General features: G+C 43.1%; 1 protein-coding gene across 1 annotated transcript in view; it reads right to left on the minus strand.

Moving 5' to 3' along the window:
* Positions 1-1,058: 1,058 nt before the first annotated feature.
* Positions 1,059-16,169, minus strand: part of Vezt (vezatin, adherens junctions transmembrane protein) — a 63,410-nt gene continuing 48,299 nt past the window's right edge. The window contains 6 exon segments of the mRNA XM_036170199.1: positions 1,059-1,751; positions 1,753-2,060; positions 5,078-5,285; positions 5,710-5,810; positions 7,237-7,430; positions 10,591-10,922. Coding sequence (XP_036026092.1) covers positions 1,563-1,751; positions 1,753-2,060; positions 5,078-5,285; positions 5,710-5,810; positions 7,237-7,430; positions 10,591-10,922 — 1,332 coding nt within the window. The 3' untranslated portion in view covers positions 1,059-1,562.

Genomic DNA, 16,169 nt, shown 5'->3' on the forward strand with positions numbered 1-16,169 from the left:
CCTACTGGAGAATCTGAAGGCATCCGCTCAGAGAGCATAAAGCTGATAAAATAGTATGAACAGATTAAATTGGTGTGATTGAATCAAAATAGACTACAAGAATTAAAATGATTAAACTCTAATTTTTCCTGTGTTATAAATGAAAAGAACTCTTAACAAAATTTCCCGAATAACTTCTGTCTGGGAAAAACGGAGTTGGAAAAGTACCTTAAGTAAGAAATTAAGCTGTGTCGTTCAGGAGTAGAGAAGTCAGTTACAACACAGGACGTTCTCTTTTTCTGGAAATTTAGCTATTTCCATGTCTGACATGTTAACACGGTTAATTATCAGAGAAATGCAAAGTCACTAACAGTCCAAAGTCTAGTCATGTGAAGTCAAAGGTTTTCCTCAGGATAAAAAATCGTTACTAAACTGACATCAACAAACCGAGTATAAGTACATTTCCTCTCTAAAAAGAGTGAGTGACAGGAATCCACATCCTTTCCTTCTAGAACAGCAGCATAAATTGAGTTTTTTCTTGCATTCCTCCCAAATAATGTCTGGGAGCTCTGTAAGTACACGGTAGCAACAGGTTTCAGAAAGAGAACATTCCAGAAAACATCACTGAAAACACAATCAAAGGGCAAAGCAGGCAAGACTGGTCTGCGGAAAGCATCTCTGCAAGATGGAGTCACAGTGGAACACAAAGGGATGAGGCTACTTTCCCAGAAAGCTGACGTGTTCCTGTGTCTTTGTAGGACAGGCCGGACTGGAAGACAGCAACGGGACTACTTGAGCAGAGGCACAGCTGTCTCTACAGATGGAAACCGACAGAACTTTCTGCGGGTTGGAGATGGGGCCTTGGATGTACTGATGCCACTCTGACATCATCTCTTTGAGCTGTAATAGGAGTGAACAAAAAACCCCTAGAAGGGTGTTTCTTAAAATGGCACAATATTTTCCTTTTGAAGACTGCATGACACCTTAAAACGAACACACAGATGAAAATAAGAAAACATGAAATATGCCGCAGCCCAAACACCTTTGAAACTCAAGTTCCAAACCCCAGCACACATCGATTGTAGTAATTAAATACGTTTATTCAGAACCTGTATCTTTGTTTTGGGAGTGGTATAAACCAAATAAAATACGAACAACATATTAGCATGACCGCTCCAGTCACACACTGCAAAGACACAGCAGGAAGGGCTCATTCTAAACGTCTGTCTATGCTCGGCAAGAGGCCATCCGAGTTACCTTATTTATGGCAGCAAGTTTTGGCAAAAAAACGATAAATTCATTTCTTATTCAAAGTACTTAAAGAATTGCCAAGATTATCAGCTGTGCCATAAATGAAACAGCAGTTTATTCAAAAATGCCCTTACCTCCCTCTCCTTCTCCTAAAAGACCTGCCTAGCCAGGTCTCCACTAAGTCCAGGTCCGGTTTTCCAGCGAGTCCTCGCTCGCCCTGTAAACCCACAGCCTGAGCTTTCTATTGAGTAAACACACACTCCTTTCCTTCCTGGTCTTGAAGGCAGAACATCTTTATAAAAGGACCAACCAAAAACCCTTCACTGTGACCTTTACTTCGCCTCCACCTCATCTTCACTTCCCTCGGCCGCTGGTTCCTCCTCCTCATCGCCAAAAGTCTGTTCCCGCATGGAGGTGAACGAGAGGGACCTGGCGGCCACTTCGGCAGCCAGGCCAGCACTGAAGGTGAATTCTGGGGACAGCTGTAGCCGGGCCAGCCTCTGCTTGATGGAGAGCTGCAGGGGAGTCTCTGGGAGGAGCGGGAAGGGCGGCGGCCCCAGCGGCGGCGTCTCGAGGGGACTCAGCCTCACTCTCACACTGGTAGAACATTCTTTCTTCGGCTCCTGGGAGGAAGGCTGCATTCTCAGAAGTGTCTTTATTGTCACCCTCTGGAGGGCTCTCGCACACACACTCAGTCCTACCCCTCTTGGGGTCACTAGTTTCCTCTTCGGTACCAGTCCTAGCGACCGCTCCTGTATCTGAGTTCACGGGCGGTTCTGAATGACTTACAGATCCCACTGGGTCTACAGGAGACAAGGGTTTCAACACAGCTTCAAAGAACAAAAAGAGGAAAAGAAAAGAAAAAAACAAAAATAACTAAGGACCCAGTGACTTTAAACTCCCGGTAGCTTTTTAAAAAGGAACAGTAAATAAATAAAAGCCCAATAAAACTTTCTGGTAAAATAAATGGGGCTCTATAGAATGACGTAAAATACCTAGGAAATAAACTGGGACAGGGACCTGCTGAGGAGTCTCAAGTTCAGAGGCAGTGGTTCTCAAAGCATGGTCCTTGAGGCAGCAAGACCATCCATCCCTAGGAAGCTCATAGAAACAGCCCCTGGAGTGTGATCACAGACAGGGAACTGGACACTGGGGCTGGGGCGGCCATGTTTACAGGCTGCCCACTTGGTTCTGATGTACACTACTGTCCTTAAAGGGATACACAGTGTGCTTTCACCACAAAGATAAAAAGCCTGATGTGACCCAGATAACAGCATCTTCATCACATATATATTTACAAGGTAAAACAGCGTGGGGAGATGTAACATACAATTCAACTTACTTGTCAGCCACCTTACAAGAACCTGCATGAAGTAAAGTATTCTACATTTTGTTGTGCTACAGAGAACACACACGAAATAAAATCTGATTCAAGATCAACTACCACACAAAGTGTAATCCATAAACAGCATCTAGATCCACACGGTAGCAGTCGTCCTTGTAAGAACAGTGACGTTTTAGTTAGCCCCTCTTGGTGTTAGTAGGCAGTGGGTTGCTTGCTAGGCAGTCTCTCCTCCCAGCACGAGGGTTAGTACGATACAATATATTAGGAAGCATGGCGGAAGGGGAAAAGAGCATCTTGAAGGTCTGGCGGATATTTAAAAAGCACTTGTGTAAAACGTGTCCGTTGCCAAGAAACATCCCTAGGCTGCAGTAAGTAACTCCACTAGGGGGCAGCAGCAGCAACAGACACATGGCCACCGCAGGTTCCAGTGCAGACTTGCCCTCTCTAATTCCACTCGGACTTTACCCCTGTAGGCAGAGACGAAAACAACTCTGGAAGACGGACTGGAAATTGTCATGGGAAAGCATTGTTCTGGCATCAGCAGACCTTTACTTATTTTCACAAACTATACAGCAGGGCTGCCTTTTCAAAGGCAGATGGAATCAAAAGCATGTTCCTGAAAACGAGACACATTTCTCTCATTTGCCCAGTGTCAATCAATAGGTAGTTTTGCAGCTAAATAATACTAAGAAAAACACTGCACACTAATGAAAGATGGAAGCTTATAGTTAATGCTATTCTCAGCACTTCTGCACACTCTTGTTCATAAATCAGCTAGGTCTTCCCAAGTACACCACGTTACAAGTCAGGATCACTGCTCCCTGAGTGAGGGAGACAGAGAATGTGCTAGGGAAGGGTTAGCTGATGACCGTTAGAATATAGGTCTCTAGGGGAGTAGGTTCTTTTTGTCTCTTGATCTATGTGCCTCACACCGCAGTAAACAGTGTCAGGTGTCTGACAGGTACTCGAGATGACTACTTGTTGAGTCAGAATTTGCTGAGTGAATACTGCTGGAGAATAAAAGATAGAAAAAGGGCAAATTGAGAACCTAAAAACCAGGAAAACAAACTGTTCATGTCTAAAAAAATAATACTACCAATTTCTAATTCATGAAGCAGCTGACTAGAGAACTCTGGTGCTGCTTCTGGCAAGCCCACCATGTCTGCTCTGTGGCTCAAGCCTTCCTCTTCATCCCCACTACGTGTCTCTCAGGAGAGGTGGGACAGCTGAGGAGTCACAGAGGAAACACTGGTAGAGAGGACAGCTTGACAGAGAAGACCGAGTTCTTGGTCAGAGACCGGCATACATTTTCTTCGTGAATATAAACAGCAAGTCTGTGGGACTAATCTAATTAGGTGAATGGAGTCGAGGAAGATACCTTTCTTAGAAATACCGGGAATACAAGTGGAAATGATAGATTCTTATGCTGGAAAGGCTAATATAATAAGAAAGATGGAACCATTGTAGTTTTAAGACAGAATTAATGAGGTGTTTGAGTTTGAACAAAGTCTGGAATATGTTACAAGATAGCTTAGGGGAAAAGGGAAATGGAGGTCAGCTAAGGGGCTATTCTAATGGACAAGCATAATCTATTGGGGATCTGGGTTCTAGAGGGAGCCAATGGAACAGCAAAGAAAGATGAAATCAACACATATCTACTGAGTTAGAGAGAAAGGTGAGGGTTCATAAGAGAAGACAGGAGAGCCCCCAAGGAGCTCTCCAGACTAGATGACCTCTATACTTCTAGTGAGAAAGAGAAGGCAGGCAACTGGAGTTGAGGGTCCAGTTCTACCTTCTTATAAGTCCACATTCAACTGCGAATGAACTAAGTTGACATTGCCAATGTCAAGTTTCTCTTCATTCCTTCTGTTGCTTCCCATGAAGCATGACTGAAGAAAAAAGTGGGAGTACCAGGAAGGAGTCGAAGGCCAGCCAACAGCATCAAGACTTGACTAGGAGTCAGCACACAAAGAAACACCTCCTCTGCTTCCATCTACTTATGTGACTTAAATGAAGTGGCCAAGTGGCCTCGAGCTGATGCATTTTCAGCATCAAACAGTTACTAATGGTGAGTTTTACTGAAGTACTTTAAACAGAGAACAGAGCTTGGAATCTCAAACTTACTACTTTCCTTTGTCTGTCCCCACAAAAAGGTCTTGCTATGTGGCCTAGGTAGCACAAGCTTGCAGCCCCAGCTGGCCTCAAACTCATGGTCCTCCTTGCTGGGATTACAATGCCACCATGGCCATCTCAATATAGTCAACCTAATGACCCCTCTGAAAGAAATCTATCGAAGAACTACGTAGCTGATGAAAAAGCGTGACTTCAAAGTCTCAGTGTGATTATGTGGCATTCTTTTATTGATCAACTTGATTTTGCTTCTATATGAGAGGACTATACTAACTGGTGGATCCAGAGTTATACAGTTAAGACAGCATTCATGGTTCAAAAAGACAAGGCTCCCGTCACTGGAATGACTTGGACTCTCAAGTCGGTGCTTACCGTGGTCACTAAACAGAAGCTGCTTCCATTTCTGCCTTTCTGCCTCTGAAGCTTTAAATCCCAGTACAGACTTTAACTCCTGCAGCACCCTCCTGGATTCTTCCTGCTCCCGTTTCTGTCTCTCTCTGTCTTCTGGAGACAAGCAGTACAAATCATCCTTTCGGAACTCACTTTCTATGTCTATGTCATCCACATAAGCTTCTAATTCCTGGAAAGGACCAAAGACAAACACCTTCAAGCAGGCAGGCTCCAACAGTAGTCACTACTTGCAGTGATGCATCGTGGAGGACTTTCTCTTGGGACAGTCCTAATGGCAGTGGAGAGGAAGGAAGGTAACAGACATAGCTACTGCTAAATTAAGATCCTCGAAAAGCTGAATGGTGGATACTAAAAGGAGTTCTAGATGAGAAAGTTTAACACCGTCAATGGCTATTGTCTCCTGAGTCGATGAATCAAATTCAAGGCACTAAGAGCTAATAGTTTGATATAAATTCACATTACATTGTAATCTTAACCTCATTGGAAGCAGAAATTCAACAGTTTATCTGGCAGTTACCCATGTCACCTAAAATAGAAGTAGGCAAATTGTATGTGGACCTCATCTTTAGAGGAGACCAGCACCTCACCCTCACCTGCTCCTCAGGGATGGGGTCTCTGTCCTCGATGTGCAGAGTGGGCTGCGTCAAGGGCGCTGCAGTACAATGTGGGTTTTCACAGGCTACTTCAGGTTTGCCTTTAAAAGGGGGCGGGACAGAATAATGATGAGAAATGTCATCAAAAATGAGTGAACATCTAATGATATGGCATCCTTGGCACTGACACCTTGTTAGTTTCATAGTTCAATTTCCTATTTTCCCTGACTTTCTTGTTTTGAAGCAGGGTCTTCCTAGGAGCCCAGGTCAGTCTTACACTAGTGATCATCCGACCTTAGGTTCATAAGTATTAGATTTTTTGATGTGTACTACCATGCCTGGCTCCCAAATTATTCTAGTTAAAATGTCTTATTTGTGAAAATTAAAGACACCAAATTTAGTAGTAATAGCACTTGGCTTTAAGTTAAACTCTTGGAGGAAATGGCCATAGTATCTGTCACATGCTAGATGACACACATTTTCTTCATATTGTTGGGAGGTTTTCAAAACAGATCATTATTCTTTCACTTAAAAAAAAAAACGAAACAAAGATCACTGGGCATGGTGGTACACATCTTTTATCTCAGCACACGGGAGGCAGAAGCAGGTAGATCTCTAAGTTTGAGCTAGCCTGGTCTACAGAGTGAGCTCCAGGACAACATGGCTACAGAGAAATCCCATCTCAAAAAACAAACAAAAGTAATAAAAGAAAACAATCAACTTTATGTTATTTTTATTTTCCCATTTTCTATTACTTTAACCCAGAATTGGAAATGAGTTTCACAAATAAATATTTTCACGTGCTCACCAAGCTGAGTTTATCTTTAATTAACTGTATTTCAATTTAGTATTTAATCACATGATTTTATATATAATTATATATATAAATAATTATGTAGTATGTTTATAATTACACTTTTCATCACTGTCTATACTACAAAGAAGTGGCATACTCCTATAAAATCAGAGGTGGGAGCAGAAGGATTAGGAGTTCAAAGTCATCTTCAGCATCCTAGTGAATACAAGGACAGCCTGGGCTACAAGAGACCTTGCTTGAAACCACATCCAGCTAAAGCCTTTCTTTTTGTTTTGAGACAAGGTCTCTCTATGTAGACCAGGCTGGCCTGAACTCATAGAGATCCTCCTGCCTCTGCCTCCTAAGTGCTGAGATTAAAGTTGTGTGCCAACACACCTGGCTTAAACCAGTTCTTTTATTACTTGACCTGTAAGAGTTTCTGGAAGTTCTGATAGCAGAAAATACTATCAACATTTCTCCCTTTATTTCAGTTTTTATAAAAGGAGACAGGATGCCATGAACATTCAAATCATTACATATTTTATATTAAAATAGGAGTCAAGACTTCAAATTCATTGTCAATTTATATATATCCAACTTTTCTTTTTAATAAACTAAGAACTTTTATGAAACCAGTTTAATCATGTCAACAGGCAGGCCACAGACTCCAACTCCAGCAGAATGGAGTGAGCATATTTGACAAGCATAGGCTTAAAATAATCCACAGGTACCTTTTTTCTCTGTATTCCTCCGCAGCAATTTATCTACTTGAGAAATGGCCTCTTCCCAGCAACTGTTGCTGGCCTGAACGTGGGGCTCAAGCAGTTTTAGTTTCTGTTCTAGTACTGGATAAGCCTCTGATAGCAGCTCTTGTGTTTCCTTAGTACAAACCAGCTTTTCAAGTTCATCATCAAGAATTATCACTCTACACAACACAGAAAAACAGAAATAGGTTTTAAAATATGAGATGTAAAAATTACTGCTGTGGAACAATCCTTTTGTACACTGTGAATATGTATTACTCTCATTGGTTAATAAAGAAGCTGACTGGCCAATAGCTGAACAGGATAAAGTTAGGTGGGAGGGCCAAACTGAGAATGATGGGAAGAAGAAGGGAGGAGTCTGGAGTTGCCTACCAGACACAGAGGGAGCAGGAGATGAATGTGCCAATGTGAATAAAGGTACTGCCACATGGCAGGGCATAAATAAGGAATATGGTCAGGTGGTTGTGGAGCACGCCTGTAATCCCAGCACTCGGGAGGCAGAAGCAGGTGGATCTCTGTGAGTTTGAGACCAGCCTGGTCTACAAAGCGAGTTCCAGGACAGCCTCCAAAGCTACAGAGAAACCCTGTCTCAAAAAACCAAAAAAAAAAAACCAAAAAAACAAAAAAACAAAAAACCCAAAATAAATAAGGAATATGAGTTAACTTAAAATGTAAGAGCTAGTTAGTAATAAGCCTGAGCAACTGGCCAAGTATTTGTAATTAATATAAGCCTCTGTGTGATTATTTGGGAGCTGCTGGTGGGACAGAAACTTCCGTCTATCATTTAAGAGGATTATTTTAAGAAATTAAACATATAAAATTAAAACAATTCAAGTTGGGCAGTGGTGGCACACGCCTTTAATCCCAGGCCTAGGGAGGCAGAGGCAGGTGGATCTCTGTGAGTTCAAGGTCAGCCTGGTCTACAGAGTAAGTCCCAAAACAGCCAAGGCTACACAGAGAAACCTTGTCTTGGAAAAAAAAAAAAAATTAAATAAGTTCTAGAGACAAATGTATGTATTTGCCATCACTGAAATGTATGCTTATAAATGATCTAGTGTGGCTGGAGATGTAGCTTGGTACTGGGTTAGCAACCTAAAACAACCCTCCCTGCCCAGAAACAAATGATAATTTCTAAGGAGTATTATGTAATTTATTCTACAAGTATTTCATACATACTAGACAACTCCTGATCTAAAAGAATAAATTAAACTCATCTCCTACTTTTAAGAAATTAGCAGCCAGGCGGTGGTGACATATACCTTTAATCCCAGCACTTGGAAGGCAGAGGCAGACAGATCTCTGTGAGTTTAAGGCCAGCCTGGTCTACAGAGCGAGATCCAGGACAGGCACCAAAACTACATGGATCAAGCCTGTCTCAAAAGACAAAAACAAACAAACAAGTTAGAAACCAGGAAAAATATATATACAAACATATATATGTTGAAATTTTATATATATGATTATCTTACATTTAAGAGTATTTTGCCTGCATGGATATCTTGCACCACATGTGTGCCTGGCGCCTGCTGATTAAGAGAAGGAGGCTGGATCTCCTGGAACTGGAGTTATGGATGAAAACCTCTCTTATAGTGTATAGTCATGGGGCTGGAGAGATGGCTCAGTGGTTAACAGTACTAGTGCTCTTCTGGCATACTGGAGCTGGTATCCATTTGGGGCAGTGCACAGCCATTTGTAACTCCAGCCCCAGAGTATCGGACACCCTCCTCTGGCCTCTGTTGGGACGTACATGTAAGTGAACAGACACATGCATAAATAATAGACCATATATGTATATATATTCCTTCTGTCAGCTCTGTTGCCCTAGAGACCCTTTCTAACACCCTTGGATAATCCAGCCTTGGCTCCCACACATGTGAAAACGGCCTTATTGTCCATGCTGCCATCTTAGGGTAGTACAGACAGGTCACTGGGTACCCCCACCTCAGCCTCTTCACTTCTCCTATCCTATCCTATCCTATCCTTCATAAATCTCATCTCAGCCTCCCAAAGGCCTTCAGCTGACGTAAAACTTATCTTCTCAAACCTGTTTCTGAGCTTCCACTTGTACCTTTGTATATCCTGTCCTCCTTCTTCCCGCTTACAGGAAGAGCTTTTGAGGGGATGGAATACTCGGGCCTTTCGGCCCACTTTCTCAGCTCACGTCTGATTCTGCATTTCCCCTCCACGTCTCAACTGAGAAGTCCATCAGCTGCAATCTAATCACGTCAGGAATCCCAGGGACCTTCCTGATTGCCAGCTCGTCTTATCCACACGTTTGCTTCAGCCCTTCACTATGAATATTCACATTTATTGAAAAAATTCAGTGGGAACGACTTTGATTTAATTCTTTCTTTCTTTTTTTTTTCCTTTCCTTTTTTTTTTTTTTTTTTTTGGAGACATGGTTTCCATGTATAGCCCTGGCTGTCCTGCAACTTTCCCTGTAGACCAGGCTGGCCTCGAACTCACAGAGATCCACCTGCCTCTGTCTCCCAAGTGTGCTGGAATTAAAGGCATCCACTACTAGGCTTGGCTTATTCAATTTTTTAAAAAAGATTTATTTATTTATTGTGTATATAGTGTTCTGCCTGCATATTTGCCTCCAGGTCGGAAGAGGGCACGAGATCTCATTACAGATGGTTGCGAGCCACCATATGGCTATTGGGAATTGAACTCATAATCTCTAGAAGAGCAGCCAGTGCTCTTAACTTCTGAACCATCTCTCCGGTCCTGTACTCAATTTTCAAAATGTGAAAATTTCCATTTAGAAATAGATGAGAAAAATATTTACAACTGATGGAAGTACACCAAAGCAGAATAGAAACATTCGGAAACTATAGCTAAATGCCAATATTATGCAAAGTAGAAGGTAAACAAATATAAAAATGTGGACACTGCCCTTTACTGAGGACAAAAAGTTTATTCTGCGCTGTAGAAATATTTCCAAACCTGTTGTGATGTATTTAGGAAGTAGCAAAGTATTACCCTTAGTAATACAAACTTCTCTCAGACTGTTTTCCAGTTTAAAGTCCTACCTTAGGAGGGTTAAAAAGATGCTCATTTTTGATAATCCTCTCCACTTTATCTCTCAAAGACAGGTAGCATCTGCTTTCTGCTGAAACCAGGAAAAGGGAAAACTACAAATGATTCTCTTAAACCACAGTGCTTAGACATCATGGTTTCCCTGGTACCTGGTACCCACAAGCCATCCTTCACGCTCCATCTGTTTCTTCTTTCTACTGAGGACACAAGGACCAGCCAAACGGAATGAAAGCGACGTTTGCTTATCCCTCTACTGTCTCCTCACACAGCGTCTAAACTTACTCGTTCAGTAATGCTTTCAGATGGAGCTGTAGGCTACGCACGGCTGTGTGGACATTATTCAGTTCTCTGGACTTGGGCTGAGTTTTGGGCAGGCGCTGGGGTGCCGACTGGTGCTGAGCTTCAAAGTACCGGAAGAACTCGTAGCTGCGCTTCAGCTCTTCTAAGCAGGCAGAGTGAGCGTGAGGTAGACCCTGAGTCACATCAGACAGAATTCGGTGAGGCAAGAGCGTCTCAGTAAGTAGGGGCCCTGAAGGTGAATTGGCTGTAGAAAGCAACAGGGCTAAGCGCCTGAAGAACTCTGAACTCTGGGCCGCCCAGAGTTGGAACAAAACCTGAGAAAGAGAGAAAGAGACAGGGGGTGGGGAAGGAGAGCAAGAACATACCGATCAATCAGAATACTGTCAACAGTCCAAACAAACTACAAATTTATCTTCCGACTTTTAACTTCCGTTATCTTAAATACCTGCCCCTACATTATCCTAAGTAATAACTAAACTGAACATGAACAAACTCTTAAGATGAGCAAAGGATGCTATACTGAACTATGTAGTTATAGCACGTGAGGATTTAGGATTCTGACACAGAAGCCAACACCTATATGTCATTTAGCATGTTCTACCCTAGATAGAAATGATCTGAGAATGGATAGGGGGCTGGAGAGATGGCGCAGTGCTCTTTCAGAAGACCTGGGCTCGATTCCCACCATCCACACGACAACTCACAGACGCTCGTAACTGCAGCTCCGGAGGAATCTAACACCTCTGACTTCTCGTGGAACACAGACACATATAATTAAAAATAACGAAGTGAAGCTGCCTAGGGCGGCACGTGCCGACACTCCCAGTCCTCGGGAGGCAGAGGCAGGCAGACCTGTCAGGACAGCCAGGGACATACACAGGAGACCCTGCCTCAGAAACTTACTAGAAATGAATTTTCCTGTCTGGTGAGATGGCTCAGCAGGTAAAGGTACTAGCTAGGAAGCCTGACCATTTGAGTTCTATACTCGGCGCAAGCAGAGCAGTCCTATAATCTGCCCTGGGACCTCCGCAGGAACACTGTGGCATCTGTGCACCCACACACCGATCAAGAACGCGAGGCTGAGAAGGTAACTGAAGAGCTCGGCATTGGGTGCTCTTGCAGAGCACCCAGCTTGGGGTCCGTTCGCAGCACCCACACGGCAGGCAGCTCACAACCATCTGTAATTCACTTCCAGGTCCTCATGGAACAGAAGCACTACATACATGTGGTGCACAGACATATGTGCAGGCAAAACATCATACAGATAAAAAAAAAAATAAACCAAACAAACGGGAATTTGGGGTTCAAGCCGGCTGTGGTAGTTCACACCTTTAATCCCACTCAGGAGGCAGAGGCAAAGAGATCTCTGCAAGTTCCAGGCCAGTGAAGGCTACACAGTGAGACCCTATCTCAAGAATGAAAAGAAAAAAACAAAGATCAGGGCTCAAAATGAGACTACTACTTTGTTTTAAGAATTAGCATGTCTGGCATGAAAACTACAAATCTATTTTCTTAAAATCAGCTTCAAAAAATACGTGTGTACATGTGTGTGAGTATGTGCACACGAGACTATAAGTGGTTACAGAATCCAGAGGAGGGTGTCAGATGCCCTGGAGTTGGAGTCACAGCTGGTTGTGAGCCGCCTAACATGGGTACTGAGAACTGAACTTGGGTCCTCAGCAAGGACAGTATGTGCCCTTAACTGCTGAACTACATACATCTCCAGTCCCTGTAAACGCATGCTTGTGAGAGCCGAAAGCAGACAGCCAAGGACCTCTCCAGACAGTCCTAACACAGGGCAGCAGCCCCAAAGCAAACACACAAAGGAGTGCCGTAGCACGAACAATAAGCGGCAGACAACAGATCAAACCACTTCAGATGATTCAGAGTCCAACTACCCACAACCGTGGGAATCGACATCCTTGAGATGATTAAGAGAATTTCAAAATTATGCAAATGGTGATAGGACTCTATTTTATACATACATATGAGGGCATGCACATACTTGAAGGGAAAGGGAAGAAAGCAAGAGGGGAAGGCCAGGAAGGTCTCCCAAAGTGTAATCGGGAAGCAGTGGTCCAGGAAGGAGAGGGTTCTATGAAGCAGAAGTTGTATGTGTACAGTCCTATGGCAGCAGCGTGCACAGCATACCTAAGGAACAGCAAGGTCAGCGTGGCTGGGGCCAGCGTGAGCACGAGGGAACATGGTGTGTTAAACTCTTCAGGATTTTATGGAGTGAAATGGGGAGCTACTGGCTGGGCACAAGAATAAAATGACTTATGCTTCAACAGGCTCTTTCCAGCTATTGCAATGTCAAGAAAGGGGAGTGCATGCCAGAAATTAGCAAAATAATCCAAGCTCATGAAGCCTGGAGCACAGCACCTGGTGGTAGGCAGGGTGAGCAGCAGCTGCACTCTGGATGGATGAGGAGAGGAGAGCAGTACCTGGCACAAGATCCCCTGAAAGGTGAGCACCAAGGGAGGAGCTGTACACGAGAGGAGTGCAACACCAGTGTTTGGGGACAGACATTAAAAAGAAGCAAGCTGGCATCCAAGTGATACTTTAAGAAAGATTAACTTTTTATTGAATTCCGTCGTATCATCCAGTCACACACCTGCTGTGGGATGGTCTTTCTGTATGCTCTGAGTATGTGTTGCTACCATTGGTTAATAAAGAAGCTGCTTGGGCCTATGGCAAGACAGGTTATAGCCAGGCAGGAAATCCAAGCAAAGAGACAGGGAGAAGAAAGTTACAGTCAGGTAGATGCCAGCCTGCCACCCAAGGAGCAACATGCCAGCAGACTGGAAATGCCACGGCCATGTGGCAATACATAGATTAATAGAAATGGGTTAATTTAAGATGTAACAGCAGGCTAGCAATAAGCCTGAGCCATAGACCAAAGTGTTTGTAATTAATACAAGCCTCTGTGTGTTTATTTGGGACCAAATGGCTGCAGAACACAGGACAACTTCCGTCTATACACACCAAAGCTCAGAAATATAATTTGTTCCTTATTTGTTCTTTTGGATAATGTATATTATCTTTTTCTGTTTTTTTTTCTTTTGGATAAACTGTTTTGGCTAAGGGAATATCCAAAGCTTATGGTTGAGTAGCAAATTTTGATTTTTAAATACTTCATGGCATCTGGATTTCCTTCTTTCTTCTTTTCTTTCCCTTCCTTCCTTCCTTCCTTCTTTCCTTCCTTCCTTCCTTCCTTCCTTTCTTTTCTTTTTAAAGATTTATCTATTAATTAAGTATACAGTGCTCTCCCTTCATGTCAGGAGAGGGTACCAGATCTCATTATAGATGGTTGTGAGCTACCATGTGGTTGCTGGGAATAGAACTCAGGACCTTTGGAAGAGCAGACAGTGCTGTTAACTGCAGAGCCATCTGGATTAATTTCTTAAATCAGAAAATACAGCAAATTAATAATAATAATAATAATAATAATAATAATAATTATTATAATAAAACAACTATTAAACACTTATAGAATCCAGGCAGTACCACATACTTGTAGTCCTGGTTACCCAGCAGACAAGAGGATTGCTTGATCTTGAGTCCAAAACTAGCGGAACAGCACAGTAAGACCCTGCCTCAAAAAACAAGCAAGCGAGCCCACAAACAAAACACTGCAACAGGAACCTAAGAGGAAAAAAGTCTTTCACTCCTTTTAGACAGATAAATACACCACACTAGGGATTATTTATCTTTGAGATGGCATCTTACCACTAAGGTTAGCCTCAAAGCTCCAGCCAGATGAGCTTCCAAAAGCTCAGCTTCCCAGAGCAGCCCAGGCTACAGGTGCACGTCATCTGCCTGTCTCAAGACTAAGGCTTTATACACCTCTTTAAGGAGGTGTTTTCTACTCCCCGATGGTGCAACATTTGGTATTACTAAGCTACTCAGAGGGAAGAGCTGTATACAATAAAGGATGAATCCAAATACGTTTTCTTCAAAGGACACAATGAAAACTATAAGGGAAAACAAAAGGCCATTGCTTACTTGTAAATCATCCATTTTTAAGAACTTAGTGTGTGCGTGTGTGCATGTGTGTGCGTGTGCAAGTGTGTGTGGAAATGAGTTCATTCCTTCCACTATGCCAGTTCTGGGGACCAATCGCACGTCACCTCACCACCCAGTAAATCACTCCTCACTTGGTCTTTTGTAAAATAAAGCTTTAGACTTGCTCTGAGAGAGGTTTTTTTAAACTCATGGTTATGAACACTGCAGATCTCAAGACAAGGCCCCTTTCAGAGCTTCATGACCCTGCTACCAATTGCTGAGTTTGGGAACGGATTAGCTCTATGTCAGAATAAATAAATGTAAAAACCCAACTTGGAAGATTTATAAAGGTAAGCAAATAGGATCCAGTTAAAATCTGTGTAACTTGGGGAAAGGTTGGGCAGGGGACACGGGAGACCAAGTCACACTTTAAAGCAGGTCACATCTGCTACAAAGTAACAGCTCAGTTCACATCCGCTGGGCTTTCGCTCTGTGCCAGGGACTGGATGGGCAAATGTTGAATATTTTGGAGATAGGCACTGTGGTGGTTCCATTTTAAGAAATGCAAAGACAGCGATTTGCTCAAGAGTGTATCAGAAGTCATGGGATGGAGCGTATGGAATCTGGAGTCTGACCATGTGGGCCTCTCTTCTTTTTGCTGCCTGTACTGCCAGTGCACAGTTCAGGATTTACAGGCTTTGAAGAACAACATAAGTACTTTGGAAGGGGGTGATGTGAAAACTGGAGGGGGCTGTAATGGGGGGGGGAGGAGGCAGGCCAGTACAGGATAGAAAGGGAGGAGGTAAAATAACACCGAGAGATTGGAAAAAGCCTTATGGAAACATTTTTTACAGACATAAATTACAGACATATTTACATTACATACAAGTCTATGTGTATACATATATAGTTCAAATGAAGTCCTTTGGGCTGATAGTAACTCCCACTTTCCAACATCCACCAAGAGCCATAGACAATCTAACAAAACCCCAATATCAGGCATGAGAAACTGCATTTTGAGATGCTGGCCAGGGAAGTCCAAGAGCCTCCCAAACAACATAGGCCATTATTGTTGCCCCTCGTCACTTCCCGGAGGTAGAAGGTAAGTTCCTGCAGCTGAAGACACCCTGCACTCTGGACATAGGACCCAGAGGATCCTAGCTGGATCTGACCTGAAAGCCTCCTCCCTGGAGACTAGTTTCTATAGCACAGGAAGGTGCCAGGCAAGCTTCGAAGGGAGGAAAACAACCAATAGTCTACTCAGCTATGTTGCCTGTGAACCACAATGACAACCAGAATATGATAATCTTAAGGGTGCAATCATGGCATTCTATTTTGGTGGTAACCAACAACTCTCTAACTGGACTTAAGGCCCACTCTAGAGGAGGAGTTACTGTGCCTGGTACTGGAAACCTAGTCAACCACCTAGGGCCAGTGAAGATCTTAAAGGAGAACTTAATGACCGTCACTTTACTAACTTCATTCTAAATATATATACCCATAGGTAAGCACAGCTCTCACCTCTCACTGCCTCTCTTTGCAACAGAAGACCCTCA

This window comes from Onychomys torridus, chromosome 20 (genome assembly GCF_903995425.1).
Source record: "Onychomys torridus chromosome 20, mOncTor1.1, whole genome shotgun sequence".
Taxonomy (NCBI): domain Eukaryota; kingdom Metazoa; phylum Chordata; class Mammalia; order Rodentia; family Cricetidae; genus Onychomys; species Onychomys torridus.